The sequence below is a fragment of the Lepisosteus oculatus genome, chromosome 3 (genome assembly GCF_040954835.1).
Source record: "Lepisosteus oculatus isolate fLepOcu1 chromosome 3, fLepOcu1.hap2, whole genome shotgun sequence".
Taxonomy (NCBI): domain Eukaryota; kingdom Metazoa; phylum Chordata; class Actinopteri; order Semionotiformes; family Lepisosteidae; genus Lepisosteus; species Lepisosteus oculatus.
In genome coordinates, this window is record NC_090698.1 from 8,532,778 (window position 1) to 8,558,289 (window position 25,512).

The following is a 25,512-nucleotide window of genomic DNA, read 5'->3' on the forward strand; positions in this document are numbered from 1 at the left end:
TTTAACTCTTGTCGAATGGGTTGTAAAAGTCTCTTCCCTGAGTGTTGGCCGACAGAAAAAAAGGCACCGTGTGCGCTACCCAGGAGCATTCTCTTGGCTATTGCCGCACGAGCCCCACATTCGCTACTGTGCATAGTGGAGCGAAACGGACTGGCCGCGACAAATTCGCCAACTGTTTGACCAATCTGATTGCCTATTTCGTAGTTGTAGTGTTTGAGCGAAAATTATGAAGCAAAGAGACCGAAAACCACAAGGAAAGGGAGCATGATTACTTTTTATACCTTCGCATTCAAATCTGCAATGCTAGAGTCTACGTGAAAAAGGGAAATACAGAACAACATTTCAAAACTGCACACTCTCCCGCTAATAGCGAGTTAGCTAAAAGTAAAAAGAAAAGTGGAAAAACAAAAATCTGAGCTAGCGGCAGTCGGATTTCACGTGGCCTAATACAAGAGGGAAGCGGCAATCATCGCATCGTGTGAGCTACGTCTGGCTAAACACAACACGTCATTCAGGGATCGAAACGATCATGTGAGACGAGGTCATCACTAAAAGAAGCGATAGACGCCACACATATTTAGTTTTGAGTCGGAGACCTTGGTCTAACGCGCATGATAGCTCGTTCCAGTCGAACAGGACGCTCTGTGATTAATCAGCTGAGTCTGACGACCCTCTGAGTGTCCGAAATCCTCGTGCGCGCGCTCCGGCCCTACAGCCCTCCAATCGCCGCCCTCAGCCAATCAGGGCGCAGCGAGTATTTCAGGAACTGAGCGCCGCTTATCTGCAGCTCCTCGCCGAGTTTCACGATGGAGAAGTCAATGATCAGAGGGAGGATGGGGTTGCACGTTGTGTTGTTTTTGTTGGTGTTGGATTGTTCTTTAGCTCAGGTTCAGAAGTGCCTGGTTAATGACGGTGATAAGATAGCATGTGGTAACTTGACTATCGGTAAAAGTGACTGTGAAGCTAAAAATTGCTGCTTTGATCTGACCAGCCAAAATCGCTGTTACTATGGGAATGAAGGTGGGTTTTGGGATCTTGAGCGTCTTCTATGATGAGCTTAACAGGCTTGGTTTACCAGCTCTTGCTTCCCTCCAGTGACTGTCCAGTGCACCAGGGATGGCCAGTTTGTGGTGGTCGTGTCCAAGAATGCCACCAGCCCTCAGCTGAGCCTGGGTTCAGTCAGCCTGCAGGGGGGCAGGAGTCCCCCCTGTGGCCCTGTTAGCACCACTGCTGGCTTTGCCATGTTCCAGTTCCCAGTCAGTGCCTGTGGCACCAGCATGAAGGTGAGGGGCTTGATCCTTCAGCTGAGGATGTTGCTGCTGTAGTGATTCCTGACCTTGTTCATGTGTCCATCTTCCAGGCTGAAGGTGGTGCTGTGGTGTATGAGAACATGATGTCCTCAACATTTGCTGTGATTGGGGGACCTGCTGGCTCCATCACAAGGGACAGTTTCTACAAGTGAGTGAGCAGCAGCTGCTGCTGCTTCCCAGAGTGTTCTGGTCTTGCCAGGTCCCGTCTGGATCCCATGACTGCCTGCTTCTCTCTCCAGGCTGTTCTTCCAGTGCAGGTATGCAGACGATGACCTTGTTCCAGTGCAGGCTGTGGTGTACACGGTCTCCCCACCCCCTCCGGCAGTGTCTCCAGGACCTCTCCGTGTGGAGCTCAGGATTGCCAGAGGTAGCTGTCAGGTCTTGGGCTGTGTGAGCCGAGTGTGTGGGGCTTCTGCTGAACCCCACTGCTGCTCTTGTCCTCAGGAGAGCTGTATGACTCCTACTACAGTGACCTGGACTACCCTGTGACCAAGGTGCTGCGGGATCCTGTGTATGTGGAGGTCCACATCTTGAACAGGGCTGACCCCAACATTGTCCTGACCCTGGGGGACTGCTGGGCCACTTCCACTCCCAGTCCTCTCAGCCAGCCCAGCTGGAGCCTTCTGGTTGCTGGGTAACCTGACTCCTGTGGCTCAGACTGGCTTGTCTTGGTAGTGTCCCCTTGTGGCAGGGCTCACCCTCCCTGTTGCTGTCCTTGCAGGTGTCCCTATGGAGGTGACAACTACCAGACCACCTTGATCCCTGTGGGTGGCTCCTCAGGGCTGCCGTACCCAACGCACTACCAGCGCTTCATGATTCAGATGTTCACTTTTGTGGATCCTGCCTCTCAGGTTCCTCTGAAGGAGAAGGTAGGGAGCAGCTTGTGGGGAAGGAGGTGGTGGCTGGTCCTGGGCTGTGCAGTGACCCTTGCTCTGCTCTCTCCAGGTGTTCATCCACTGTAGTGCAGCAGTGTGCCAGCCGACCGCTACTGACCGCTGTGTGCCCATGTGTGGCAGGAGGAGTGAGTTCTCTGGGGACAGGGCGGTTGTGCGCCAGTCAGCTGTGTGTATCCTTTCCTCATGCTGGTGTCCTGTCCTCTTGCAGGAAGAGCTGTTGCTCAAGTGGCACAGGACTCCTCCAGAGAAACTGCGCTGGTGTCCAGTGGGGAAGTGATCCTGGTTGGGTCTGAGCTTCCAGCTCTGGATCGGCTGGATTCCCATCCTGAAGGTGAGGGAGGAGGGATGGAGGCTGAGTGTCTGATCCTGTTCCCTGTGTCTGACCCCTCACTAAAGCTCTTCTCTCCACAGCACCCCAGTTCCTGAGCTATGGGCTGCTGGTAGTTGCTGCCTCCACTGTGCTTGTGGTCTCTGCTCTGGTGCTGGTGGCTGTGTGGAGATCTAGACCTTGGATCCAGAAGGCCAAGCTGTGCATGGAGTGTGAATAAAGGCTTTGCACTGATCTCTACTCATTGTGGCTTAGTACTGTTTTAGTGTGTTCCTTGTGGATATCATAGTGGTGGTGTCGATACCTCCATCTGGTATGTTAGTGTTGGTGAGCTTCTAGCTTCCTGGTTTTTCTTCAGGGAACAAGTGCATCTGTCTAGGTTTTTGACACCCTTTCCACATTTTGCTGATCGGTGTTGTAGCGGTGAGGCTTACTAAAATACAGCAATTAAGTTTTCTGCTCCCTTGCTAGTCCCTCTCTTTCATCTCAGTGGTGCTTGATACAGAGAGGCCATTCCATGTGGTTAACAAGTAAGGTTTTTCTAGCTCCGTGGTTCTCCAACTTTTTGGACCAAGTACCACCACTGATCAAACCAAAGCATCCAAGTGCCGCCTCCAAGTCATCTTCCCATAGGAACCACAAATCTCAATGACCAACATGTGGGCATGTGCACACTCTCACATACACATCTAATAAAAATAGAAACACATAACACTGAGCACTTACCATTTCAGTGAGAGGGGTGAGCTTGTTTAGTTTAGCAATGTCATGGACGATGGGCAGTGAGCTTCAACCGCAGATCTGGCTCAGCAACCGTTTTGCTGTGGTACTTTGTCTTGATTGCAGAGAAGCCTTTCTCACAAAGGTAGGTAGTAGCAAAAGGCATCAAAAATTGCACAGCCTTGAATGAGAGGGCTGGGTATTCACTCCGTCTTTGGATCCAGAAATGCAACGGTGACTGTCGTTTCAATTCTGACATCAGATGATGACTCGAGCAACTTCTGTTGCTCAGCACAGGAGAGGTTCTTGGGTATTCTTTCTGCATCAACAGTAAAGGGGTTGCTGATCCACTCTGCTGTGGCCTCAACTGGAAAATACTCTGAGAACTGTTCTTTCAATGAGAAGAGGTGCAATGTAATCACATCTCGAACAGCAGCATCAAGTTCCACACCATATGTGTGCAGGTGGTTCTCCAGAGTTGGGAAAGCAGATGCATCGCCTGTGTTGATTTTGTTAACAAACCGTTGCAGCTTTCTCTTCATAGCAGTGATCTTGTCAGACACATCAAAAATTGTTAAAGAGAAGCCCTGCAGTCCCAGATTCAGCTCATTCAAACATGAGAATATATCAGCCAGGTAGGCCAATTTTACCAGCCACACTGGATCATCAAATAGACTTGCCAAGGGAGATTGCTGGTCATGCAAAAACATCCGTACCTCAGAGTGCAGCTCAAGGAGCCTCGTGAGCACTCTGCCCCTTGATAACCATCTCACTTCGGTATGTAGGAAAAGCTGCACATGTTCGCCGCCCATTTCATTACAAAGCACACTGAACAGACATGAAATCATTGGTCGAGCTTTGATCAAATTCACAACTTTGACAGCAGAGTCTAACACGGATTTCAGATCCTCAGGCATTTTATTGGCGGCCAAGGCCTCGCGGTGGATGCTGCAGTGCGCCCACTTCATGTCTGGAGCAACCTCTTCTAATTCGTACAACTACACCGCTGTGTCTGCCTGTCGTCGCTCTAGCACCGTCTGTACAAACTCCGACGCATTTTTTCCAGTCAATGCCATTCTCTTCAATAAATTCATTCAGAAGCTGAAATACGTGCTCTCCTGTAGTTCTTGATGGTAGCGGCTCGCAGAACAGAAAGTCCTCATGCGACATGCCCTCAAACTCATATCTAACGTAAACAAGCAAATTTGCCAAATTGACGACATCTACAGACTCATCTAATTGCAGTGAAAAGAATCTGCTCATCTTAACGCGCTCTATCAGCGTACTTTTGACATCATCTGCCATATCAATAATTCTGCGAGTGACTGTGTCATTCGAAAGGGCCACCAGGTCGAGCTGTTTAGCAGCTTTTTCTCCACACATAATAAGTATCAGCTCTTTTACCAATGGTAAACAAAGTTCTTCACCGATAGTGTGGGGCTTACCTGCTTTAGCGATCCGCAAGCTTGAGTAGTAAGATGCTTCTTGGGCTTTGGAAATTGGAGTGGCACTGTTTGTTATGGTGGACTTGTGCTGCTTCAGATCTTTAAGTTTCCTTTGAAAAAAATCAACAGGCTTATCCTTCAAGAGCGCATGCTTCATAGTAAAGTGCTGGCTTCATGCTTTTATTGCTGAGAATCTCACAGCACACGACACACTGTGGTCTTGGGTCTTCCTCTGTCCCGGTGTAAGTAAATCCCAAATTTAGATCATTTGGATCGTACCGCCTTGTAGCCATCTTCCGACGCTTGCTAACACTAGCAGGTTCAGCAGCAGAGTTTGTCGGTGGCCGATGTATAATCCTCCTCAATCTCAACAGGCGTGCATGATCTGTCGGAGCTGGCCTCATTACTCTTGGTGTCTATTCCTTTCAGCCAGGACATAATACTTGATTTTTGCGAGGTATTCATTTTCAATCAATCGTTGACGAATGTGGCGCTGTTGGAGAAATAATTCCCATTTCCCCTCTAAAGGCAGTCAGAAGTCCATCTCAGAAGTTTTTCTTTCAAGCGCATGGATGCGAAACAGAGAAACTTGATGTATTTTTCTCAAACTAACCCAGAACAGTTCTTATATATTTTTCTGTTATGTATCACGCTTTCCCATGCTTACAAGATTGGCGTGTTCCAAGATCACGCACGTTCTCCTACCTCCCTATTTGGTGGAGATAGCTTTTTTTAAATACAATTGGTCACTTACTTCATAGCATGCATTCCTATAGAGAGGTATGGAATTACATCATAACTCTGTGTCCACTTAAATATTAGCGGAGCGCTGTACCGAAGTACGTAGGCTGCGTATTGGACACGTATTAAAATAGAAAATATGAAAACCCGTCCCGATTTTTCAGCGCACACAACACAGTTCCAGGGTCATATGGCTTACCACCTGGCGGCACGTACCAAAATTTGAGAACCACTGTTCTAGCTGATAGAGTGTCCTGATAAGGAGCAACTCCCAATTCCTGATATTCTCCAGCAAACTTAATAACTGTTCATCTCTGGCGCCTTAAAGTCTGAGATTTCAAGGGAGAGTCTGATTCAAAGTTGGTTTACGACCCTAAGGGCATGGTTACTCATCAGCCAATCAGGAACTGGTAGGGCAGGTTAACCTCACGTGGATCTCTGATGCCCATGAAACGTTGAACCAATGAACAACCTGCAGTTCCTCTAGGTAAAAAGAGGCAACACGGAGCCCCTGGGGAACGGTTTGCAGGGCAGAACAGTTGGGGAAGCGCAGGAGATTCTCGCAGCGCGCCTGCTGGACATTCAGCCTCAGGGCTCCACCTGAGCATCCTCAGACTCAGCCTGGACCACCACGTAACGGCCAGTGTGTCCGAGTGCAGGACTTTCCTTTGCTCTAAGAGTCGAGGACAGAGGTTGCCAGCGTGTAACCAAAGGATCCACCCGAAGTTAGCATCAGCAGCAAGCCTCGTGGACAGCTGAATCACTATTCAGAACTAGCGCTTCATCAGGCACGGACCGGTCTTCTTCCTGACCTGCTGGGACCCGCAGTCATTTTTCTCCTGTGCACAAACTCTGCTAGTAAGCCTGAACTAACTAGCCGGACTTCAGAGAGCCCACTGCTAGAGCATCTCAGTAGAAATCTCTCTCACTACGTCGCAAGCAGCACCACTGCCTGGCACAGAGCCAGAGAGCGCTGATTGGCACAGCAACCAGCCTGCCACTGCTTCTTTGTGTCTGCGGGAGATCTGCATCCCCACAGATTGGATGGATACATGGAATCATGGACTCCATCAAATACCAGGAGATTTTAGGTCAAAATGTGGCTGCCTCTGCCAGGAGGCTAAGACTGGGTAGTGGTTGGATCTTCCAGCAGGACAATGATCCAAACCCACACAGAAATGGTTCACTGACCAAAGTAAATCCCAAATTTAGATCATTTGGATCGTACCGCCTTGTAGCCATCTTCCGACGCTTGCTAACACTAGCAGGTTCAGCAACAGAGTTTGTCGGTGGCCGATGTATAATCCTCCGCAATCTCAACAGGTGTGCATGATCTGTCGGAGTTGGCCTCATTACTCTTGGTGTCTATTCCTTTCAGCCAGGACATAATACTTGATTTTTGCGAGGTATTCATTTTCAATCAATCGTTGACGAATGTGGCTCTGTTGGAGAAATATTTCCCATTTCCCCTTTAAAGGCAGTCAGAAGTCCATCTCAGAAGTTTTTCTTTCAAGCGCATGGATGCGAAACAGAGATACTTGGTGTATTTTTCTCAAACTAACCCAGAACAGTTCTTATATATCATGGAATCATGGACTCCATCAAATACCAGGAGATTTTAGGTCAAAATGTGGCTGCTCTGCCAGGAGGCTAAGACTGGGTAGTGGTTGGATCTTCCAGCAGGACAATGATCCAAACCCACACAGAAATGGTTCACTGACCACAGAATCAAGCTGTGGGGTGAGCTGAAGAGGAGAGTCCACAAGCGAGGATCTCAGATCCCTTTATACAGTATGTGTTCTCCCACCTCATCCAGCATTATAAGAGAAGACTCAGTGCTGTTATCCTGACAAAGGGAGGGGTGCCAATAATTGTGACACGTGTGTTTTTGAGAAAAATGTTTGTTTTTTAAAAGGATTGTTTTTCTTTGAACAATTTTACCTCACCGAAAGGTTCGATTTCTCTCATATTTTCAGTGTAAGATCAAGCTGATGAATAACAAAGACATTTTTCATAGCCTTTTTGGCTCATCTTTACCAAGGGTGCCAATAATTCTGGAGGACACAGTACATGCTCAAGCAGATATCTGAAAGAAAATCAAAACTGGAAATGTGACGCATGATTGACATCGAAGAGCTCTTGAAAACCACTTTTTCAACACCTTGCCTTGGTTTTTCGTAGAAGCAGTGCTGATTTAAAACTATGTAGTCAGGAAGACGCACTATTAGAGCAGGAACATAGCATGGAAACATTAAACAGTAAAGCTAGGCATACGTCTGTAACACCCCCACTGTATCAGAAATGCATTGTTTTATTGATACATTAAAAAAAAACAACACTACCTTCCAATATTCACTGCAATAGACTGGTGTCCCATCCTGGGTGTACCCCACTTTGGGCCTGTTGCTTGCTGGGATAGGCTTCAGCTTCCCTTGCAACATTGTACAGGATAAAAATGTTAGAAAATCTATAGATGTATTACACAATTCCTATGACGCTACCCATGTTTCTTTTGGGTGTAAAATACAGGCTTAAGCAAGAAAAATGGGCGATGCACAGTTGAGTTTCACAAGAAAAACTAATAATTAGTAGGATTTGTCAACAGCTCGTCTACATGAAAGAACTTGAAAGCACTGAGCCCAACAGAAAGTGGAGACCAGCCGGTTCCTAAGCCGACACACAGTGGACCATCAGACGTGCGGGGGGGAGTTAGTCCGGCCGTTCACCGTGACAGCACGTACAGTATTTGGACGGTGGGGTGAAAATGGAGAGCTTGCAAACTCCTCCAGAAGAAACCCCACCACGAATCGAACCCAGAACCCCAGAGCTTCAGGAAAGCAGTGCTAACAGAGAAGCATGCGTGCAGCCCTAATGTAAAGAGCAGCAACGCCAGGCGCCTCTTTCACTCCTGAATCGGAAGGTGTGAGAACAGTTGTCTGCGCTCCGCGCGCGTCCGACTTGTTCGCTGGGACAAAGCGTGTCTGCACTGCACACAGATCCGGAGAAGGAAATATCACGACGAGTTTCTCCCTTTCTCCGTTTTAGGCTTTTAATTCTTGAAATCGTTCACCCAGCGCTTTTCCTCCAGATTGATCGGCGAAGCAGAAGAACATTCGAACGAAAATAAAGAAGGAGTTTTATAATTTACAAGACTGTAACTATACAATGATCATTTTGACAGAAGGAGACATTCACAGTTTCAATTCTATAATAATCTTAGAATTGATGTGAATTCAGACGTTTCGGGACTAGATCTTATCTTATTCATTTTGTACATCTTGTCAGAAACAACAGCTGTAACAGGAAATATTAGATACCGTGGCCGCAAAATATAGCGAAGATCCTAGTTTATAATATTCATTGTAAACAATCAGCAGTCTGCTCAAGAGAAATGAGTCTCCGCGATCTTCCTCCGGTTTAACTACACTGGCTTTTCCACGGGGTGGATTCAATATCCTGTCCTCCTGCGTGTGAGCTGACCGAGTTCGGGTCCTCGTGAAAATCTTCACTCTGCGAACCTGAACGTCATCACGTGCGAAAGTCTCGGTGGCTTTAAAAAGAAGGAGCTCGCAAACAGCAGGTATCGTGGTTTTGCGAGTTGTTTTCATTTCAAGATGTGGTTTTCTAGTGGTCTCGCCTTTCGGCTGTTGACCTTGCTGTTCCTCGCAGTTCTGTGTGATGCTGCGCAATGGCGCGCCCGCGCTAACGTCCAATCCGGCATCAGGCGCAAGGGGGTCGCCTTTCTGGACTCGCCTCTGCTGCCACGGCAGCAGAAGCAGCAGGTTATCCGGGCTGTGTCGGCGCAGTGCGGGGAGAGTACGATCGTGGTGCAGGTCAAGACAGACCTGTTCGGCACCGGGCAGCTGATCAACGCTTCGGATCTCAGCCTGGGAGACTGTGCGGTCACCCGGCAGGACACCGCGGCGCAGCTCCTGATCTTCGAGGCTGAGCTGCAGGCGTGTCGCAGTGTGCTGAGTGTAAGTGGTTCTGCCGTTGGGCAGCTTCGGGTTCTCGGCAGTTGGGTGACTGGATCTGTGATCTGTCTAGACCGTGGACGAGCAACTGGTGTACAGCTTCTCTCTCAACTACACCCCGAAGCCGCTGGCCAACACCCCCATAGTGAGAACGAATGGCGCTGTTGTGGGTATCGAGTGTCAGTACATGAGGTGAGTCCTGGAGGAGCAGCAGGGCTGCCTGCCTGGAGCTTGACTCCCTGCTGACACCTGCCTCCTGTGTGCTAGGCTCCACAATGTGAGCAGCAATGCCCTGAAGCCCACCTGGGTCCCCTACACCTCCACCAAGTCTGCTGAGGATCTGCTGGACTTCTCCCTGAGCCTCATGAGTGGTAGGTCTCCCCTGAGATGAAGCACGGTGTGACTGTACAGCCAGTGCAGTTGGATCGATGGGATCTGTGCTTGAGATTGGGGTTCCTTTCCCATCCAGATGACTGGCGCTCCCAGAGGTCCTCCAATGTGTTCTACCTGGGGGACGTCCTGAACATCGAAGCCTCCGTCACCCAGGCCAACCACCAGCCCCTTCGGCTCTTTGTGGACAGCTGCGTGGCCACCTTGGTCCCTGACCAGACCTCCACCCCCAGCTACTCCTTCATTGAGAACAAAGGGTGGGTGTGACCTCGGGTGGCTTGAGCTAGTGAATACTGCCTGCCGTCTCTCCAGTTCTACACTGCCTTCTCTCCTTTCAGGTGCCTGACTGACGCCAAATCCACAGGCTCCAGCTCGCAGTTCATGCCAAGAACCCAGGACACCAAGCTGCAGATGAAGCTGGATGCCTTCCGGTTCTATCAGGATGCCAGGAGCTCAGTGAGTACTTGATCCTTCTGCTTTTATGGGTTTGTGAAGGTTGTGGAACAGCATTTCCATTACAAGCCCCAGATGGAGGCCTGGGTGTAGCTTGATCCACTCGTGCTCTTGGCAGATCTACATCACCTGCCACCTGAAGGTGACTCCTGCTTCCCAGAGTGTGGACTCCCTGAACAAGGACTGCTACACTGAGGGCAGCAGGTCAGTGAGGAGGCAGGGGGCTGCTGTGTCCAGCTGGTGCTCAGGTGAGGGAGCTGCTCTGACCCTGTGTCCCTGCTGTAGGTGGAGATCAGTGGATGGGAGTGACCAGGTCTGCAGCTGCTGTGACTCGAGCTGTGTGCCAAGTGTACGATCCAGGTATTGGGGTGGCAGGAGCAGGAGGGACCTGGCTTCTACAGGGGGTAAGGCACCCTTGCTCTGCCGCTCATGGCATGGATCTCCTCGGGAAAGTGGGGGTCAAGCAGTGTGGTCTACAGCCAGGCTTGTCCTGCTCTTGTTGCAGCTCCTGAGTGGGAAGCTGATGCCACTGTTGGTCCCGTGTTTGTGCTGCAAGAGCAGGTTGCTGAGAGGCCAGTGGAGGCAGAAGGCCAGAGCTCCCAGCTAAGAGCAGAGGAGGGCAAGTCCACAGGTACTGGCAGGAGGTGCTGTCATGTCGGCTGGCCCCTCTCTGTGGCAGTGCCCACTTGCTGAGGCTCCTCTGTGCTTTCTTTCCAGGCCTGCCTGTGGAGGCTGTGATCCTGGCTGGTGTGGTGACTGCGGTGGGGCTGGTCTCTGCTGCTCTGCTGGGGACAGTCCTGCGCAGGAGGAAGCAACACAAACCCATGAACTGACTTGATGTGAATGAGCAATAAACTGGTTGCAAAGGGTCTCTTGCCATGAGCTGCTTCTTGCTGTGCTGGAGGGGGGATCTGTATGGGTTGGGTATGAATGCTGTGCTGTCTGAGGCTATGGCCACTCTTCTTACAGCTCCTCCAGCAGACTCTACCTGCGGTTTGGAAGAACACCAGCTGTTCCTGTGGGAGTCTCAGGCTTGTTCCTTAGTATCTGCTCAAAGGCAGAAGAGCAGGGACATCAAATCGGGGGGAACAACAGCTGCCCTTTCAAGCTTGCCTGGAGGAGAGTCCCACTAGTGCAGGAGCACTTGTGCCATCTCCACAGTATCCTTGCAGAGAGCATTTTAGGACTTTACTGTCCCTTTGTTCCATGGAATATGGGATTAAAATGTAGGAGTTTGTGAAACTACATGGGGACGCTAGGGACCGAGATTCTCGTCAGTGCTGGTAGTGATTGTTCCTGCCCTTCCCAGGAGCAGTGAATATTATAATAATTGCTTACACTTATATAGCGCTTTTCTGGACACTCCACTCAAAGCGCTTTACAGGTAATGGGGACTCCCCTCCACCACCACCAATGTGCAGCATCCACCTGGATGATGCGACGGCAGCCATAGTGCGCCAGAACGCTCACCACACATCAGCTATCAGTGGGGAGGAGAGCAGAGTAATGTAGCCAATTCATAGAAGGGGATTATTAGGAGGCCATGATGGGGGAAATTTGGCCAGGACACCGGGGTTACACCCCTACTCTTTTCGAGAAGCGCCCTGGGATTTTTAATGACCACAGAGAGTCAGGACCTCGGTTTTACGTCTCATCCGAAGGACGGCGCCTGTTTACAGTATAGTGTCCCCGTCACTGTACTGGGGCATTAGGACCCACACAGACCGCAGGGTGAGCGCCCCCTGCTGGCCCCACTAACACCTCTTCCAGCAGCAACCTTAGTTTTTCCCAGGAGGTCTCTCATCCAGGTACGGACCAGGCTCACACCTGCTTAGCTTCAGTGGGTTGCCAGTTGTGAGTTGCAGGGTGATATGGCTGCTGGCAATATTATTCACAAACGGTAGCCGTATGGTGTCTCCCGTATCTTATTATCCAGCTTTATATCGGTCACAAGGGGGAGAGACCCGGTATTAAAGTGGTTTTATGGACCCTGTTTTCTTCCGGCGTTTTAGCACAAAACGGTGAACTTTCGGTTTTAACCTTCTCTGCTGTCCGGGGGAGTCGCCTGCCCCCTGTTACGGTCGCCGAGTGTCTGCTTCTACCGGTCTTTCAAGAAAATATTCGCGCCAAAACGACGGACGAATTTGTTCAAGTACTCCTGCATCTCCCCGAGTTTTCTACGCGTTGTCGATAAAGTAGCGAAACGATTAATTCTTTACGCAAGGACGCAGTGTTTGTATCAAGCGTCTTTCAATTAATATTCAAATGAACGTTCAACTAAACGCCGAAATGTGACCCCTGCACAGGCTAGAAAATGTATAACTGAAGATTATAAATTAATTATAGAAAGAAAGTTCGAGACAAATTGACACTTTAAATCGGGGGTAATCGACCAGCCGATCGATCGCAAGAATGTTTGGCATAAAAGAAATGGGCTACTTTTTCTTTCTTTCGATAGCCTAAAAATCCATTCGGATCTGTGCATGGAATGTCATACATCTTACTGCCCTTGTGTGTGTTTAACTCTTGTCGAATGGGTTGTAAAAGTCTCTTCCCTGAGTGTTGGCCGACAGAAAAAAAGGCACCGTGTGCGCTACCCAGGAGCATTCTCTTGGCTATTGCCGCACGAGCCCCACATTCGCTACTGTGCATAGTGGAGCGAAACGGACTGGCCGCGACAAATTCGCCAACTGTTTGACCAATCTGATTGCCTATTTCGTAGTTGTAGTGTTTGAGCGAAAATTATGAAGCAAAGAGACCGAAAACCACAAGGAAAGGGAGCATGATTACTTTTTATACCTTCGCATTCAAATCTGCAATGCTAGAGTCTACGTGAAAAAGGGAAATACAGAACAACATTTCAAAACTGCACACTCTCCCGCTAATAGCGAGTTAGCTAAAAGTAAAAAGAAAAGTGGAAAAACAAAAATCTGAGCTAGCGGCAGTCGGATTTCACGTGGCCTAATACAAGAGGGAAGCGGCAATCATCGCATCGTGTGAGCTACGTCTGGCTAAACACAACACGTCATTCAGGGATCGAAACGATCATGTGAGACGAGGTCATCACTAAAAGAAGCGATAGACGCCACACATATTTAGTTTTGAGTCGGAGACCTTGGTCTAACGCGCATGATAGCTCGTTCCAGTCGAACAGGACGCTCTGTGATTAATCAGCTGAGTCTGACGACCCTCTGAGTGTCCGAAATCCTCGTGCGCGCGCTCCGGCCCTACAGCCCTCCAATCGCCGCCCTCAGCCAATCAGGGCGCAGCGAGTATTTCAGGAACTGAGCGCCGCTTATCTGCAGCTCCTCGCCGAGTTTCACGATGGAGAAGTCAATGATCAGAGGGAGGATGGGGTTGCACGTTGTGTTGTTTTTGTTGGTGTTGGATTGTTCTTTAGCTCAGGTTCAGAAGTGCCTGGTTAATGACGGTGATAAGATAGCATGTGGTAACTTGACTATCGGTAAAAGTGACTGTGAAGCTAAAAATTGCTGCTTTGATCTGACCAGCCAAAATCGCTGTTACTATGGGAATGAAGGTGGGTTTTGGGATCTTGAGCGTCTTCTATGATGAGCTTAACAGGCTTGGTTTACCAGCTCTTGCTTCCCTCCAGTGACTGTCCAGTGCACCAGGGATGGCCAGTTTGTGGTGGTCGTGTCCAAGAATGCCACCAGCCCTCAGCTGAGCCTGGGTTCAGTCAGCCTGCAGGGGGGCAGGAGTCCCCCCTGTGGCCCTGTTAGCACCACTGCTGGCTTTGCCATGTTCCAGTTCCCAGTCAGTGCCTGTGGCACCAGCATGAAGGTGAGGGGCTTGATCCTTCAGCTGAGGATGTTGCTGCTGTAGTGATTCCTGACCTTGTTCATGTGTCCATCTTCCAGGCTGAAGGTGGTGCTGTGGTGTATGAGAACATGATGTCCTCAACATTTGCTGTGATTGGGGGACCTGCTGGCTCCATCACAAGGGACAGTTTCTACAAGTGAGTGAGCAGCAGCTGCTGCTGCTTCCCAGAGTGTTCTGGTCTTGCCAGGTCCCGTCTGGATCCCATGACTGCCTGCTTCTCTCTCCAGGCTGTTCTTCCAGTGCAGGTATGCAGACGATGACCTTGTTCCAGTGCAGGCTGTGGTGTACACGGTCTCCCCACCCCCTCCGGCAGTGTCTCCAGGACCTCTCCGTGTGGAGCTCAGGATTGCCAGAGGTAGCTGTCAGGTCTTGGGCTGTGTGAGCCGAGTGTGTGGGGCTTCTGCTGAACCCCACTGCTGCTCTTGTCCTCAGGAGAGCTGTATGACTCCTACTACAGTGACCTGGACTACCCTGTGACCAAGGTGCTGCGGGATCCTGTGTATGTGGAGGTCCACATCTTGAACAGGGCTGACCCCAACATTGTCCTGACCCTGGGGGACTGCTGGGCCACTTCCACTCCCAGTCCTCTCAGCCAGCCCAGCTGGAGCCTTCTGGTTGCTGGGTAACCTGACTCCTGTGGCTCAGACTGGCTTGTCTTGGTAGTGTCCCCTTGTGGCAGGGCTCACCCTCCCTGTTGCTGTCCTTGCAGGTGTCCCTATGGAGGTGACAACTACCAGACCACCTTGATCCCTGTGGGTGGCTCCTCAGGGCTGCCGTACCCAACGCACTACCAGCGCTTCATGATTCAGATGTTCACTTTTGTGGATCCTGCCTCTCAGGTTCCTCTGAAGGAGAAGGTAGGGAGCAGCTTGTGGGGAAGGAGGTGGTGGCTGGTCCTGGGCTGTGCAGTGACCCTTGCTCTGCTCTCTCCAGGTGTTCATCCACTGTAGTGCAGCAGTGTGCCAGCCGACCGCTACTGACCGCTGTGTGCCCATGTGTGGCAGGAGGAGTGAGTTCTCTGGGGACAGGGCGGTTGTGCGCCAGTCAGCTGTGTGTATCCTTTCCTCATGCTGGTGTCCTGTCCTCTTGCAGGAAGAGCTGTTGCTCAAGTGGCACAGGACTCCTCCAGAGAAACTGCGCTGGTGTCCAGTGGGGAAGTGATCCTGGTTGGGTCTGAGCTTCCAGCTCTGGATCGGCTGGATTCCCATCCTGAAGGTGAGGGAGGAGGGATGGAGGCTGAGTGTCTGATCCTGTTCCCTGTGTCTGACCCCTCACTAAAGCTCTTCTCTCCACAGCACCCCAGTTCCTGAGCTATGGGCTGCTGGTAGTTGCTGCCTCCACTGTGCTTGTGGTCTCTGCTCTGGTGCTGGTGGCTGTGTGGAGATCTAGACCTTGGATCCAGAAGGCCAAGCTGTGCATGGAGTGTGAATAAAGGCTTTGCACTGATCTCTACTCATTGTGGCTTAGTACTGTTTTAGTGTGTTCCTTGTGAATATCATAGTGGTGGTGTCGATACCTCCATCTGGTATGGAGTGTTGGTGAGCTTCTAGCTTCCTGGTTTTTCTTCAGGGAACAAGTGCATCTGTCTAGGTTTTTGACACCCTTTCCACATTTTGCTGATCGGTGTTGTAGCGGTGAGGCTTACTAAAATACAGCAATTAAGTTTTCTGCTCCCTTGCTAGTCCCTCTCTTTCATCTCAGTGGTGCTTGATACAGAGAGGCCATTCCATGTGGTTAACAAGTAAGGTTTTTCTAGCTCCGTGGTTCTCCAACTTTTTGGACCAAGTACCACCACTGATCAAACCAAAGCATCCAAGTGCCGCCTCCAAGTCATCTTCCCATAGGAACCACAAATCTCAATGACCAACATGTGGGCATGTGCACACTCTCACATACACATCTAATAAAAATAGAAACACATAACACTGAGCACTTACCATTTCAGTGAGAGGGGTGAGCTTGTTTAGTTTAGCAATGTCATGGACGATGGGCAGTGAGCTTCAACCGCAGATCTGGCTCAGCAACCGTTTTGCTGTGGTACTTTGTCTTGATTGCAGAGAAGCCTTTCTCACAAAGGTAGGTAGTAGCAAAAGGCATCAAAAATTGCACAGCCTTGAATGAGAGGGCTGGGTATTCACTCCGTCTTTGGATCCAGAAATGCAACGGTGACTGTCGTTTCAATTCTGACATCAGATGATGACTCGAGCAACTTCTGTTGCTCAGCACAGGAGAGGTTCTTGGGTATTCTTTCTGCATCAACAGTAAAGGGGTTGCTGATCCACTCTGCTGTGGCCTCAACTGGAAAATACTCTGAGAACTGTTCTTTCAATGAGAAGAGGTGCAATGTAATCACATCTCGAACAGCAGCATCAAGTTCCACACCATATGTGTGCAGGTGGTTCTCCAGAGTTGGGAAAGCAGATGCATCGCCTGTGTTGATTTTGTTAACAAACCGTTGCAGCTTTCTCTTCATAGCAGTGATCTTGTCAGACACATCAAAAATTGTTAAAGAGAAGCCCTGCAGTCCCAGATTCAGCTCATTCAAACATGAGAATATATCAGCCAGGTAGGCCAATTTTACCAGCCACACTGGATCATCAAATAGACTTGCCAAGGGAGATTGCTGGTCATGCAAAAACATCCGTACCTCAGAGTGCAGCTCAAGGAGCCTCGTGAGCACTCTGCCCCTTGATAACCATCTCACTTCGGTATGTAGGAAAAGCTGCACATGTTCGCCGCCCATTTCATTACAAAGCACACTGAACAGACATGAAATCATTGGTCGAGCTTTGATCAAATTCACAACTTTGACAGCAGAGTCTAACACGGATTTCAGATCCTCAGGCATTTTATTGGCGGCCAAGGCCTCGCGGTGGATGCTGCAGTGCGCCCACTTCATGTCTGGAGCAACCTCTTCTAATTCGTACAACTACACCGCTGTGTCTGCCTGTCGTCGCTCTAGCACCGTCTGTACAAACTCCGACGCATTTTTTCCAGTCAATGCCATTCTCTTCAATAAATTCATTCAGAAGCTGAAATACGTGCTCTCCTGTAGTTCTTGATGGTAGCGGCTCGCAGAACAGAAAGTCCTCATGCGACATGCCCTCAAACTCATATCTAACGTAAACAAGCAAATTTGCCAAATTGACGACATCTACAGACTCATCTAATTGCAGTGAAAAGAATCTGCTCATCTTAACGCGCTCTATCAGCGTACTTTTGACATCATCTGCCATATCAATAATTCTGCGAGTGACTGTGTCATTCGAAAGGGCCACCAGGTCGAGCTGTTTAGCAGCTTTTTCTCCACACATAATAAGTATCAGCTCTTTTACCAATGGTAAACAAAGTTCTTCACCGATAGTGTGGGGCTTACCTGCTTTAGCGATCCGCAAGCTTGAGTAGTAAGATGCTTCTTGGGCTTTGGAAATTGGAGTGGCACTGTTTGTTATGGTGGACTTGTGCTGCTTCAGATCTTTAAGTTTCCTTTGAAAAAAATCAACAGGCTTATCCTTCAAGAGCGCATGCTTCATAGTAAAGTGCTGGCTTCATGCTTTTATTGCTGAGAATCTCACAGCACACGACACACTGTGGTCTTGGGTCTTCCTCTGTCCCGGTGTAAGTAAATCCCAAATTTAGATCATTTGGATCGTACCGCCTTGTAGCCATCTTCCGACGCTTGCTAACACTAGCAGGTTCAGCAGCAGAGTTTGTCGGTGGCCGATGTATAATCCTCCTCAATCTCAACAGGCGTGCATGATCTGTCGGAGCTGGCCTCATTACTCTTGGTGTCTATTCCTTTCAGCCAGGACATAATACTTGATTTTTGCGAGGTATTCATTTTCAATCAATCGTTGACGAATGTGGCGCTGTTGGAGAAATAATTCCCATTTCCCCTCTAAAGGCAGTCAGAAGTCCATCTCAGAAGTTTTTCTTTCAAGCGCATGGATGCGAAACAGAGAAACTTGATGTATTTTTCTCAAACTAACCCAGAACAGTTCTTATATATTTTTCTGTTATGTATCACGCTTTCCCATGCTTACAAGATTGGCGTGTTCCAAGATCACGCACGTTCTCCTACCTCCCTATTTGGTGGAGATAGCTTTTTTTAAATACAATTGGTCACTTACTTCATAGCATGCATTCCTATAGAGAGGTATGGAATTACATCATAACTCTGTGTCCACTTAAATATTAGCGGAGCGCTGTACCGAAGTACGTAGGCTGCGTATTGGACACGTATTAAAATAGAAAATATGAAAACCCGTCCCGATTTTTCAGCGCACACAACACAGTTCCAGGGTCATATGGCTTACCACCTGGCGGCACGTACCAAAATTTGAGAACCACTGTTCTAGCTGATAGAGTGTCCTGATAAGGAGCAACTCCCAATTCCTGATATTCTCCAGCAAACTTAATAACTGTTCATCTCTGGCGCCTTAAAGTCTGAGATTTCAAGGGAGAGTCTGATTCAAAGTTGGTTTACGACCCTAAGGGCATGGTTACTCATCAGCCAATCAGGAACTGGTAGGGCAGGTTAACCTCACGTGGATCTCTGATGCCCATGAAACGTTGAACCAATGAACAACCTGCAGTTCCTCTAGGTAAAAAGAGGCAACACGGAGCCCCTGGGGAACGGTTTGCAGGGCAGAACAGTTGGGGAAGCGCAGGAGATTCTCGCAGCGCGCCTGCTGGACATTCAGCCTCAGGGCTCCACCTGAGCATCCTCAGACTCAGCCTGGACCACCACGTAACGGCCAGTGTGTCCGAGTGCAGGACTTTCCTTTGCTCTAAGAGTCGAGGACGGAGGTTGCCAGCGTGTAACCAAAGGATCCACCCGAAGTTAGCATCAGCAGCAAGCCTCGTGGACAGCTGAATCACTATTCAGAACTAGCGCTTCATCAGGCACGGACCGGTCTTCTTCCTGACCTGCTGGGACCCGCAGTCATTTTTCTCCTGTGCACAAACTCTGCTAGTAAGCCTGAACTAACTAGCCGGACTTCAGAGAGCCCACTGCTAGAGCATCTCAGTAGAAATCTCTCTCACTACGTCGCAAGCAGCACCACTGCCTGGCACAGAGCCAGAGAGCGCTGATTGGCACAGCAACCAGCCTGCCACTGCTTCTTTGTGTCTGCGGGAGATCTGCATCCCCACAGATTGGATGGATACATGGAATCATGGACTCCATCAAATACCAGGAGATTTTAGGTCAAAATGTGGCTGCCTCTGCCAGGAGGCTAAGACTGGGTAGTGGTTGGATCTTCCAGCAGGACAATGATCCAAACCCACACAGAAATGGTTCACTGACCAAAGTAAATCCCAAATTTAGATCATTTGGATCGTACCGCCTTGTAGCCATCTTCCGACGCTTGCTAACACTAGCAGGTTCAGCAACAGAGTTTGTCGGTGGCCGATGTATAATCCTCCGCAATCTCAACAGGTGTGCATGATCTGTCGGAGTTGGCCTCATTACTCTTGGTGTCTATTCCTTTCAGCCAGGACATAATACTTGATTTTTGCGAGGTATTCATTTTCAATCAATCGTTGACGAATGTGGCTCTGTTGGAGAAATATTTCCCATTTCCCCTTTAAAGGCAGTCAGAAGTCCATCTCAGAAGTTTTTCTTTCAAGCGCATGGATGCGAAACAGAGATACTTGGTGTATTTTTCTCAAACTAACCCAGAACAGTTCTTATATATCATGGAATCATGGACTCCATCAAATACCAGGAGATTTTAGGTCAAAATGTGGCTGCTCTGCCAGGAGGCTAAGACTGGGTAGTGGTTGGATCTTCCAGCAGGACAATGATCCAAACCCACACAGAAATGGTTCACTGACCACAGAATCAAGCTGTGGGGTGAGCTGAAGAGGAGAGTCCACAAGCGAGGATCTCAGATCCCTTTATACAGTATGTGTTCTCCCACCTCATCCAGCATTATAAGAGAAGACTCAGTGCTGTTATCCTGACAAAGGGAGGGGTGCCAATAATTGTGACACGTGTGTTTTTGAGAAAAATGTTTGTTTTTTAAAAGGATTGTTTTTCTTTGAACAATTTTACCTCACCGAAAGGTTCGATTTCTCTCATATTTTCAGTGTAAGATCAAGCTGATGAATAACAAAGACATTTTTCATAGCCTTTTTGGCTCATCTTTACCAAGGGTGCCAATAATTCTGGAGGACACAGTACATGCTCAAGCAGATATCTGAAAGAAAATCAAAACTGGAAATGTGACGCATGATTGACATCGAAGAGCTCTTGAAAACCACTTTTTCAACACCTTGCCTTGGTTTTTCGTAGAAGCAGTGCTGATTTAAAACTATGTAGTCAGGAAGACGCACTATTAGAGCAGGAACATAGCATGGAAACATTAAACAGTAAAGCTAGGCATACGTCTGTAACACCCCCACTGTATCAGAAATGCATTGTTTTATTGATACATTAAAAAAAAACAACACTACCTTCCAATTTTCACTGCAATAGACTGGTGTCCCATCCTGGGTGTACCCCACTTTGGGCCTGTTGCTTGCTGGGATAGGCTTCAGCTTCCCTTGCAACATTGTACAGGATAAAAATGTTAGAAAATCTATAGATGTATTACACAATTCCTATGACGCTACCCATGTTTCTTTTGGGTGTAAAATACAGGCTTAAGCAAGAAAAATGGGCGATGCACAGTTGAGTGTCACAAGAAAAACTAATAATTAGTAGGATTTGTCAACAGCTCGTCTACATGAAAGAACTTGAAAGCACTGAGCCCAACAGAAAGTGGAGACCAGCCGGTTCCTAAGCCGACACACAGTGGACCATCAGACGTGCGGGGGGGAGTTAGTCCGGCCGTTCACCGTGACAGCACGTACAGTATTTGGACGGTGGGGTGAAAATGGAGAGCTTGCAAACTCCTCCAGAAGAAACCCCACCACGAATCGAACCCAGAACCCCAGAGCTTCAGGAAAGCAGTGCTAACAGAGAAGCATGCGTGCAGCCCTAATGTAAAGAGCAGCAACGCCAGGCGCCTCTTTCACTCCTGAATCGGAAGGTGTGAGAACAGTTGTCTGCGCTCCGCGCGCGTCCGACTTGTTCGCTGGGACAAAGCGTGTCTGCACTGCACACAGATCCGGAGAAGGAAATATCACGACGAGTTTCTCCCTTTCTCCGTTTTAGGCTTTTAATTCTTGAAATCGTTCACCCAGCGCTTTTCCTCCAGATTGATCGGCGAAGCAGAAGAACATTCGAACGAAAATAAAGAAGGAGTTTTATAATTTACAAGACTGTAACTATACAATGATCATTTTGACAGAAGGAGACATTCACAGTTTCAATTCTATAATAATCTTAGAATTGATGTGAATTCAGACGTTTCGGGACTAGATCTTATCTTATTCATTTTGTACATCTTGTCAGAAACAACAGCTGTAACAGGAAATATTAGATACCGTGGCCGCAAAATATAGCGAAGATCCTAGTTTATAATATTCATTGTAAACAATCAGCAGTCTGCTCAAGAGAAATGAGTCTCCGCGATCTTCCTCCGGTTTAACTACACTGGCTTTTCCACGGGGTGGATTCCATATCCTGTCCTCCTGCGTGTGAGCTGACCGTGTTCGGGTCCTCGTGAAAATCTTCACTCTACGAACCTGAACGTCATCACGCGCGAAAGTCTCGGTGGCTTTAAAAGGAAGGAGCTCGCAAACAGCAGGTATCGTGGTTTTGCGAGTTGTTTTCATTTCAAGATGTGGTTTTCTAGTGGTCTCGCCTTTCGGCTGTTGACCTTGCTGTTCCTCGCAGTTCTGTGTGATGCTGCGCAATGGCGCGCCCGCGCTAACGTCCAATCCGGCATCAGGCGCAAGGGGGTCGCCTTTCTGGACTCGCCTCTGCTGCCACGGCAGCAGAAGCAGCAGGTTATCCGGGCTGTGTCGGCGCAGTGCGGGGAGAGTACGATCGTGGTGCAGGTCAAGACAGACCTGTTCGGCACCGGGCAGCTGATCAACGCTTCGGATCTCAGCCTGGGAGACTGTGCGGTCACCCGGCAGGACACCGCGGCGCAGCTCCTGATCTTCGAGGCTGAGCTGCAGGCGTGTCGCAGTGTGCTGAGTGTAAGTGGTTCTGCCGTTGGGCAGCTTCGGGTTCTCGGCAGTTGGGTGACTGGATCTGTGATCTGTCTAGACTGTGGACGAGCAACTGGTGTACAGCTTCTCTCTCAACTACACCCCGAAGCCGCTGGCCAACACCCCCATAGTGAGAACGAATGGCGCTGTTGTGGGTATCGAGTGTCAGTACATGAGGTGAGTCCTGGAGGAGCAGCAGGGCTGCCTGCCTGGAGCTTGACTCCCTGCTGACACCTGCCTCCTGTGTGCTAGGCTCCACAATGTGAGCAGCAATGCCCTGAAGCCCACCTGGGTCCCCTACACCTCCACCAAGTCTGCTGAGGATCTGCTGGACTTCTCCCTGAGCCTCATGAGTGGTAGGTCTCCCCTGAGATGAAGCACGGTGTGACTGTACAGCCAGTGCAGTTGGATCGATGGGATCTGTGCTTGAGATTGGGGTTCCTTTCCCATCCAGATGACTGGCGCTCCCAGAGGTCCTCCAATGTGTTCTACCTGGGGGACGTCCTGAACATCGAAGCCTCCGTCACCCAGGCCAACCACCAGCCCCTTCGGCTCTTTGTGGACAGCTGCGTGGCCACCTTGGTCCCTGACCAGACCTCCACCCCCAGCTACTCCTTCATTGAGAACAAAGGGTGGGTGTGACCTCGGGTGGCTTGAGCTAGTGAATACTGCCTGCCGTCTCTCCAGTTCTACACTGCCTTCTCTCCTTTCAGGTGCCTGACTGACGCCAAATCCACAGGCTCCAGCTCGCAGTTCATGCCAAGAACCCAGGACACCAAGCTGCAGATGAAGCTGGATGCCTTCCGGTTCTATCAGGATGCCAGGAGCTCAGTGAGTACTTGATCCTTCTGCTTTTATGGGTTTGTGAAGGTTGTGGAACAGCATTTCCATTACAAGCCCCAGATGGAGGCCTGGGTGTAGCTTGATCCACTCGTGCTCTTGGCAGATCTACATCACCTGCCACCTGAAGGTGACTCCTGCTTCCCAGAGTGTGGACTCCCTGAACAAGGACTGCTACACTGAGGGCAGCAGGTCAGTGAGGAGGCAGGGGGCTGCTGTGTCCAGCTGGTGCTCAGGTGAGGGAGCTGCTCTGACCCTGTGTCCCTGCTGTAGGTGGAGATCAGTGGATGGGAGTGACCAGGTCTGCAGCTGCTGTGACTCGAGCTGTGTGCCAAGTGTACGATCCAGGTATTGGGGTGGCAGGAGCAGGAGGGACCTGGCTTCTACAGGGGGTAAGGCACCCTTGCTCTGCCGCTCATGGCATGGATCTCCTCGGGAAAGTGGGGGTCAAGCAGTGTGGTCTACAGCCAGGCTTGTCCTGCTCTTGTTGCAGCTCCTGAGTGGGAAGCTGATGCCACTGTTGGTCCCGTGTTTGTGCTGCAAGAGCAGGTTGCTGAGAGGCCAGTGGAGGCAGAAGGCCAGAGCTCCCAGCTAAGGGCAGAGGAGGGCAAGTCCACAGGTACTGGCAGGAGGTGCTGTCATGTCGGCTGGCCCCTCTCTGTGGCAGTGCCCACTTGCTGAGGCTCCTCTGTGCTTTCTTTCCAGGCCTGCCTGTGGAGGCTGTGATCCTGGCTGGTGTGGTGACTGCGGTGGGGCTGGTCTCTGCTGCTCTGCTGGGGACAGTCCTGCGCAGGAGGAAGCAACACAAACCCATGAACTGACTTGATGTGAATGAGCAATAAACTGGTTGCAAAGGGTCTCTTGCCATGAGCTGCTTCTTGCTGTGCTGGAGGGGGGATCTGTATGGGTTGGGTATGAATGCTGTGCTGTCTGAGGCTATGGCCACTCTTCTTACAGCTCCTCCAGCAGACTCTACCTGCGGTTTGGAAGAACACCAGCTGTTCCTGTGGGAGTCTCAGGCTTGTTCCTTAGTATCTGCTCAATGGCAGAAGAGCAGGGACATCAAATCGGGGGGAACAACAGCTGCCCTTTCAAGCTTGCCTGGAGGAGAGTCCCACTAGTGCAGGAGCACTTGTGCCATCTCCACAGTATCCTTGCAGAGAGCATTTTAGGACTTTACTGTCCCTTTGTTCCATGGAATATGGGATTAAAATGTAGGAGTTTGTGAAACTACATGGGGACGCTAGGGACCGAGATTCTCGTCAGTGCTGGTAGTGATTGTTCCTGCCCTTCCCAGGAGCAGTGAATATTATAATAATTGCTTACACTTATATAGCGCTTTTCTGGACACTCCACTCAAAGCGCTTTACAGGTAATGGGGACTCCCCTCCACCACCACCAATGTGCAGCATCCACCTGGATGATGCGACGGCAGCCATAGTGCGCCAGAACGCTCACCACACATCAGCTATCAGTGGGGAGGAGAGCAGAGTAATGTAGCCAATTCATAGAAGGGGATTATTAGGAGGCCATGATGGGGGAAATTTGGCCAGGACACCGGGGTTACACCCCTACTCTTTTCGAGAAGCGCCCTGGGATTTTTAATGACCACAGAGAGTCAGGACCTCGGTTTTACGTCTCATCCGAAGGACGGCGCCTGTTTACAGTATAGTGTCCCCGTCACTGTACTGGGGCATTAGGACCCACACAGACCGCAGGGTGAGCGCCCCCTGCTGGCCCCACTAACACCTCTTCCAGCAGCAACCTTAGTTTTTCCCAGGAGGTCTCTCATCCAGGTACGGACCAGGCTCACACCTGCTTAGCTTCAGTGGGTTGCCAGTTGTGAGTTGCAGGGTGATATGGCTGCTGGCAATATTATTCACAAACGGTAGCCGTATGGTGTCTCCCGTATCTTATTATCCAGCTTTATATCGGTCACAAGGGGGAGAGACCCGGTATTAAAGTGGTTTTATGGACCCTGTTTTCTTCCGGCGTTTTAGCACAAAACGGTGAACTTTCGGTTTTAACCTTCTCTGCTGTCCGGGGGAGTCGCCTGCCCCCTGTTACGGTCGCCGAGTGTCTGCTTCTACCGGTCTTTCAAGAAAATATTCGCGCCAAAACGACGGACGAATTTGTTCAAGTACTCCTGCATCTCCCCGAGTTTTCTACGCGTTGTCGATAAAGTAGCGAAACGATTAATTCTTTACGCAAGGACGCAGTGTTTGTATCAAGCGTCTTTCAATTAATATTCAAATGAACGTTCAACTAAACGCCGAAATGTGACCCCTGCACAGGCTAGAAAATGTATAACTGAAGATTATAAATTAATTATAGAAAGAAAGTTCGAGACAAATTGACACTTTAAATCGGGGGTAATCGACCAGCCGATCGATCGCAAGAATGTTTGGCATAAAAGAAATGGGCTACTTTTTCTTTCTTTCGATAGCCTAAAAATCCATTCGGATCTGT

The 25,512-nt window shown here is 49.6% G+C and overlaps 4 protein-coding genes across 4 annotated transcripts; all 4 read left to right on the forward strand.

Annotated features, from left to right (window-relative positions):
- Positions 1-776: 776 nt before the first annotated feature.
- LOC138233171 (zona pellucida sperm-binding protein 4-like) lies at positions 777-2,774 on the forward strand. The gene is made up of 9 exons (XM_069186603.1): positions 777-1,020; positions 1,096-1,283; positions 1,361-1,458; positions 1,550-1,677; positions 1,755-1,944; positions 2,032-2,179; positions 2,256-2,331; positions 2,415-2,537; positions 2,618-2,774. Exons 1-9 carry the CDS (start codon positions 807-809, stop codon positions 2,752-2,754), a joined length of 1,302 nt encoding a protein of 433 aa, XP_069042704.1. The 5' UTR covers positions 777-806; the 3' UTR covers positions 2,755-2,774.
- A 6,240-nt stretch (positions 2,775-9,014) lies between these two features.
- Positions 9,015-11,126, forward strand: LOC138233187 (zona pellucida sperm-binding protein 3-like). The gene is made up of 9 exons (XM_069186604.1): positions 9,015-9,417; positions 9,488-9,606; positions 9,682-9,785; positions 9,884-10,061; positions 10,143-10,260; positions 10,376-10,461; positions 10,543-10,661; positions 10,763-10,888; positions 10,975-11,126. The coding sequence occupies exons 1-9, from the start codon at positions 9,055-9,057 to the stop codon at positions 11,088-11,090; spliced, it is 1,329 nt and encodes a 442-aa protein (XP_069042705.1). The 5' UTR covers positions 9,015-9,054; the 3' UTR covers positions 11,091-11,126.
- Positions 11,127-13,551: 2,425 nt separating this feature from the next.
- LOC138233203 (zona pellucida sperm-binding protein 4-like) lies at positions 13,552-15,549 on the forward strand. The gene is made up of 9 exons (XM_069186605.1): positions 13,552-13,795; positions 13,871-14,058; positions 14,136-14,233; positions 14,325-14,452; positions 14,530-14,719; positions 14,807-14,954; positions 15,031-15,106; positions 15,190-15,312; positions 15,393-15,549. Exons 1-9 carry the CDS (start codon positions 13,582-13,584, stop codon positions 15,527-15,529), a joined length of 1,302 nt encoding a protein of 433 aa, XP_069042706.1. The 5' UTR covers positions 13,552-13,581; the 3' UTR covers positions 15,530-15,549.
- A 6,240-nt stretch (positions 15,550-21,789) lies between these two features.
- Positions 21,790-23,900, forward strand: LOC138233219 (zona pellucida sperm-binding protein 3-like). The gene is made up of 8 exons (XM_069186606.1): positions 21,790-22,191; positions 22,262-22,380; positions 22,456-22,559; positions 22,658-22,835; positions 22,917-23,034; positions 23,150-23,235; positions 23,317-23,435; positions 23,537-23,900. Exons 1-8 carry the CDS (start codon positions 21,829-21,831, stop codon positions 23,722-23,724), a joined length of 1,275 nt encoding a protein of 424 aa, XP_069042707.1. The 5' UTR covers positions 21,790-21,828; the 3' UTR covers positions 23,725-23,900.
- The last annotated feature ends 1,612 nt before the right edge of the window (positions 23,901-25,512 follow it).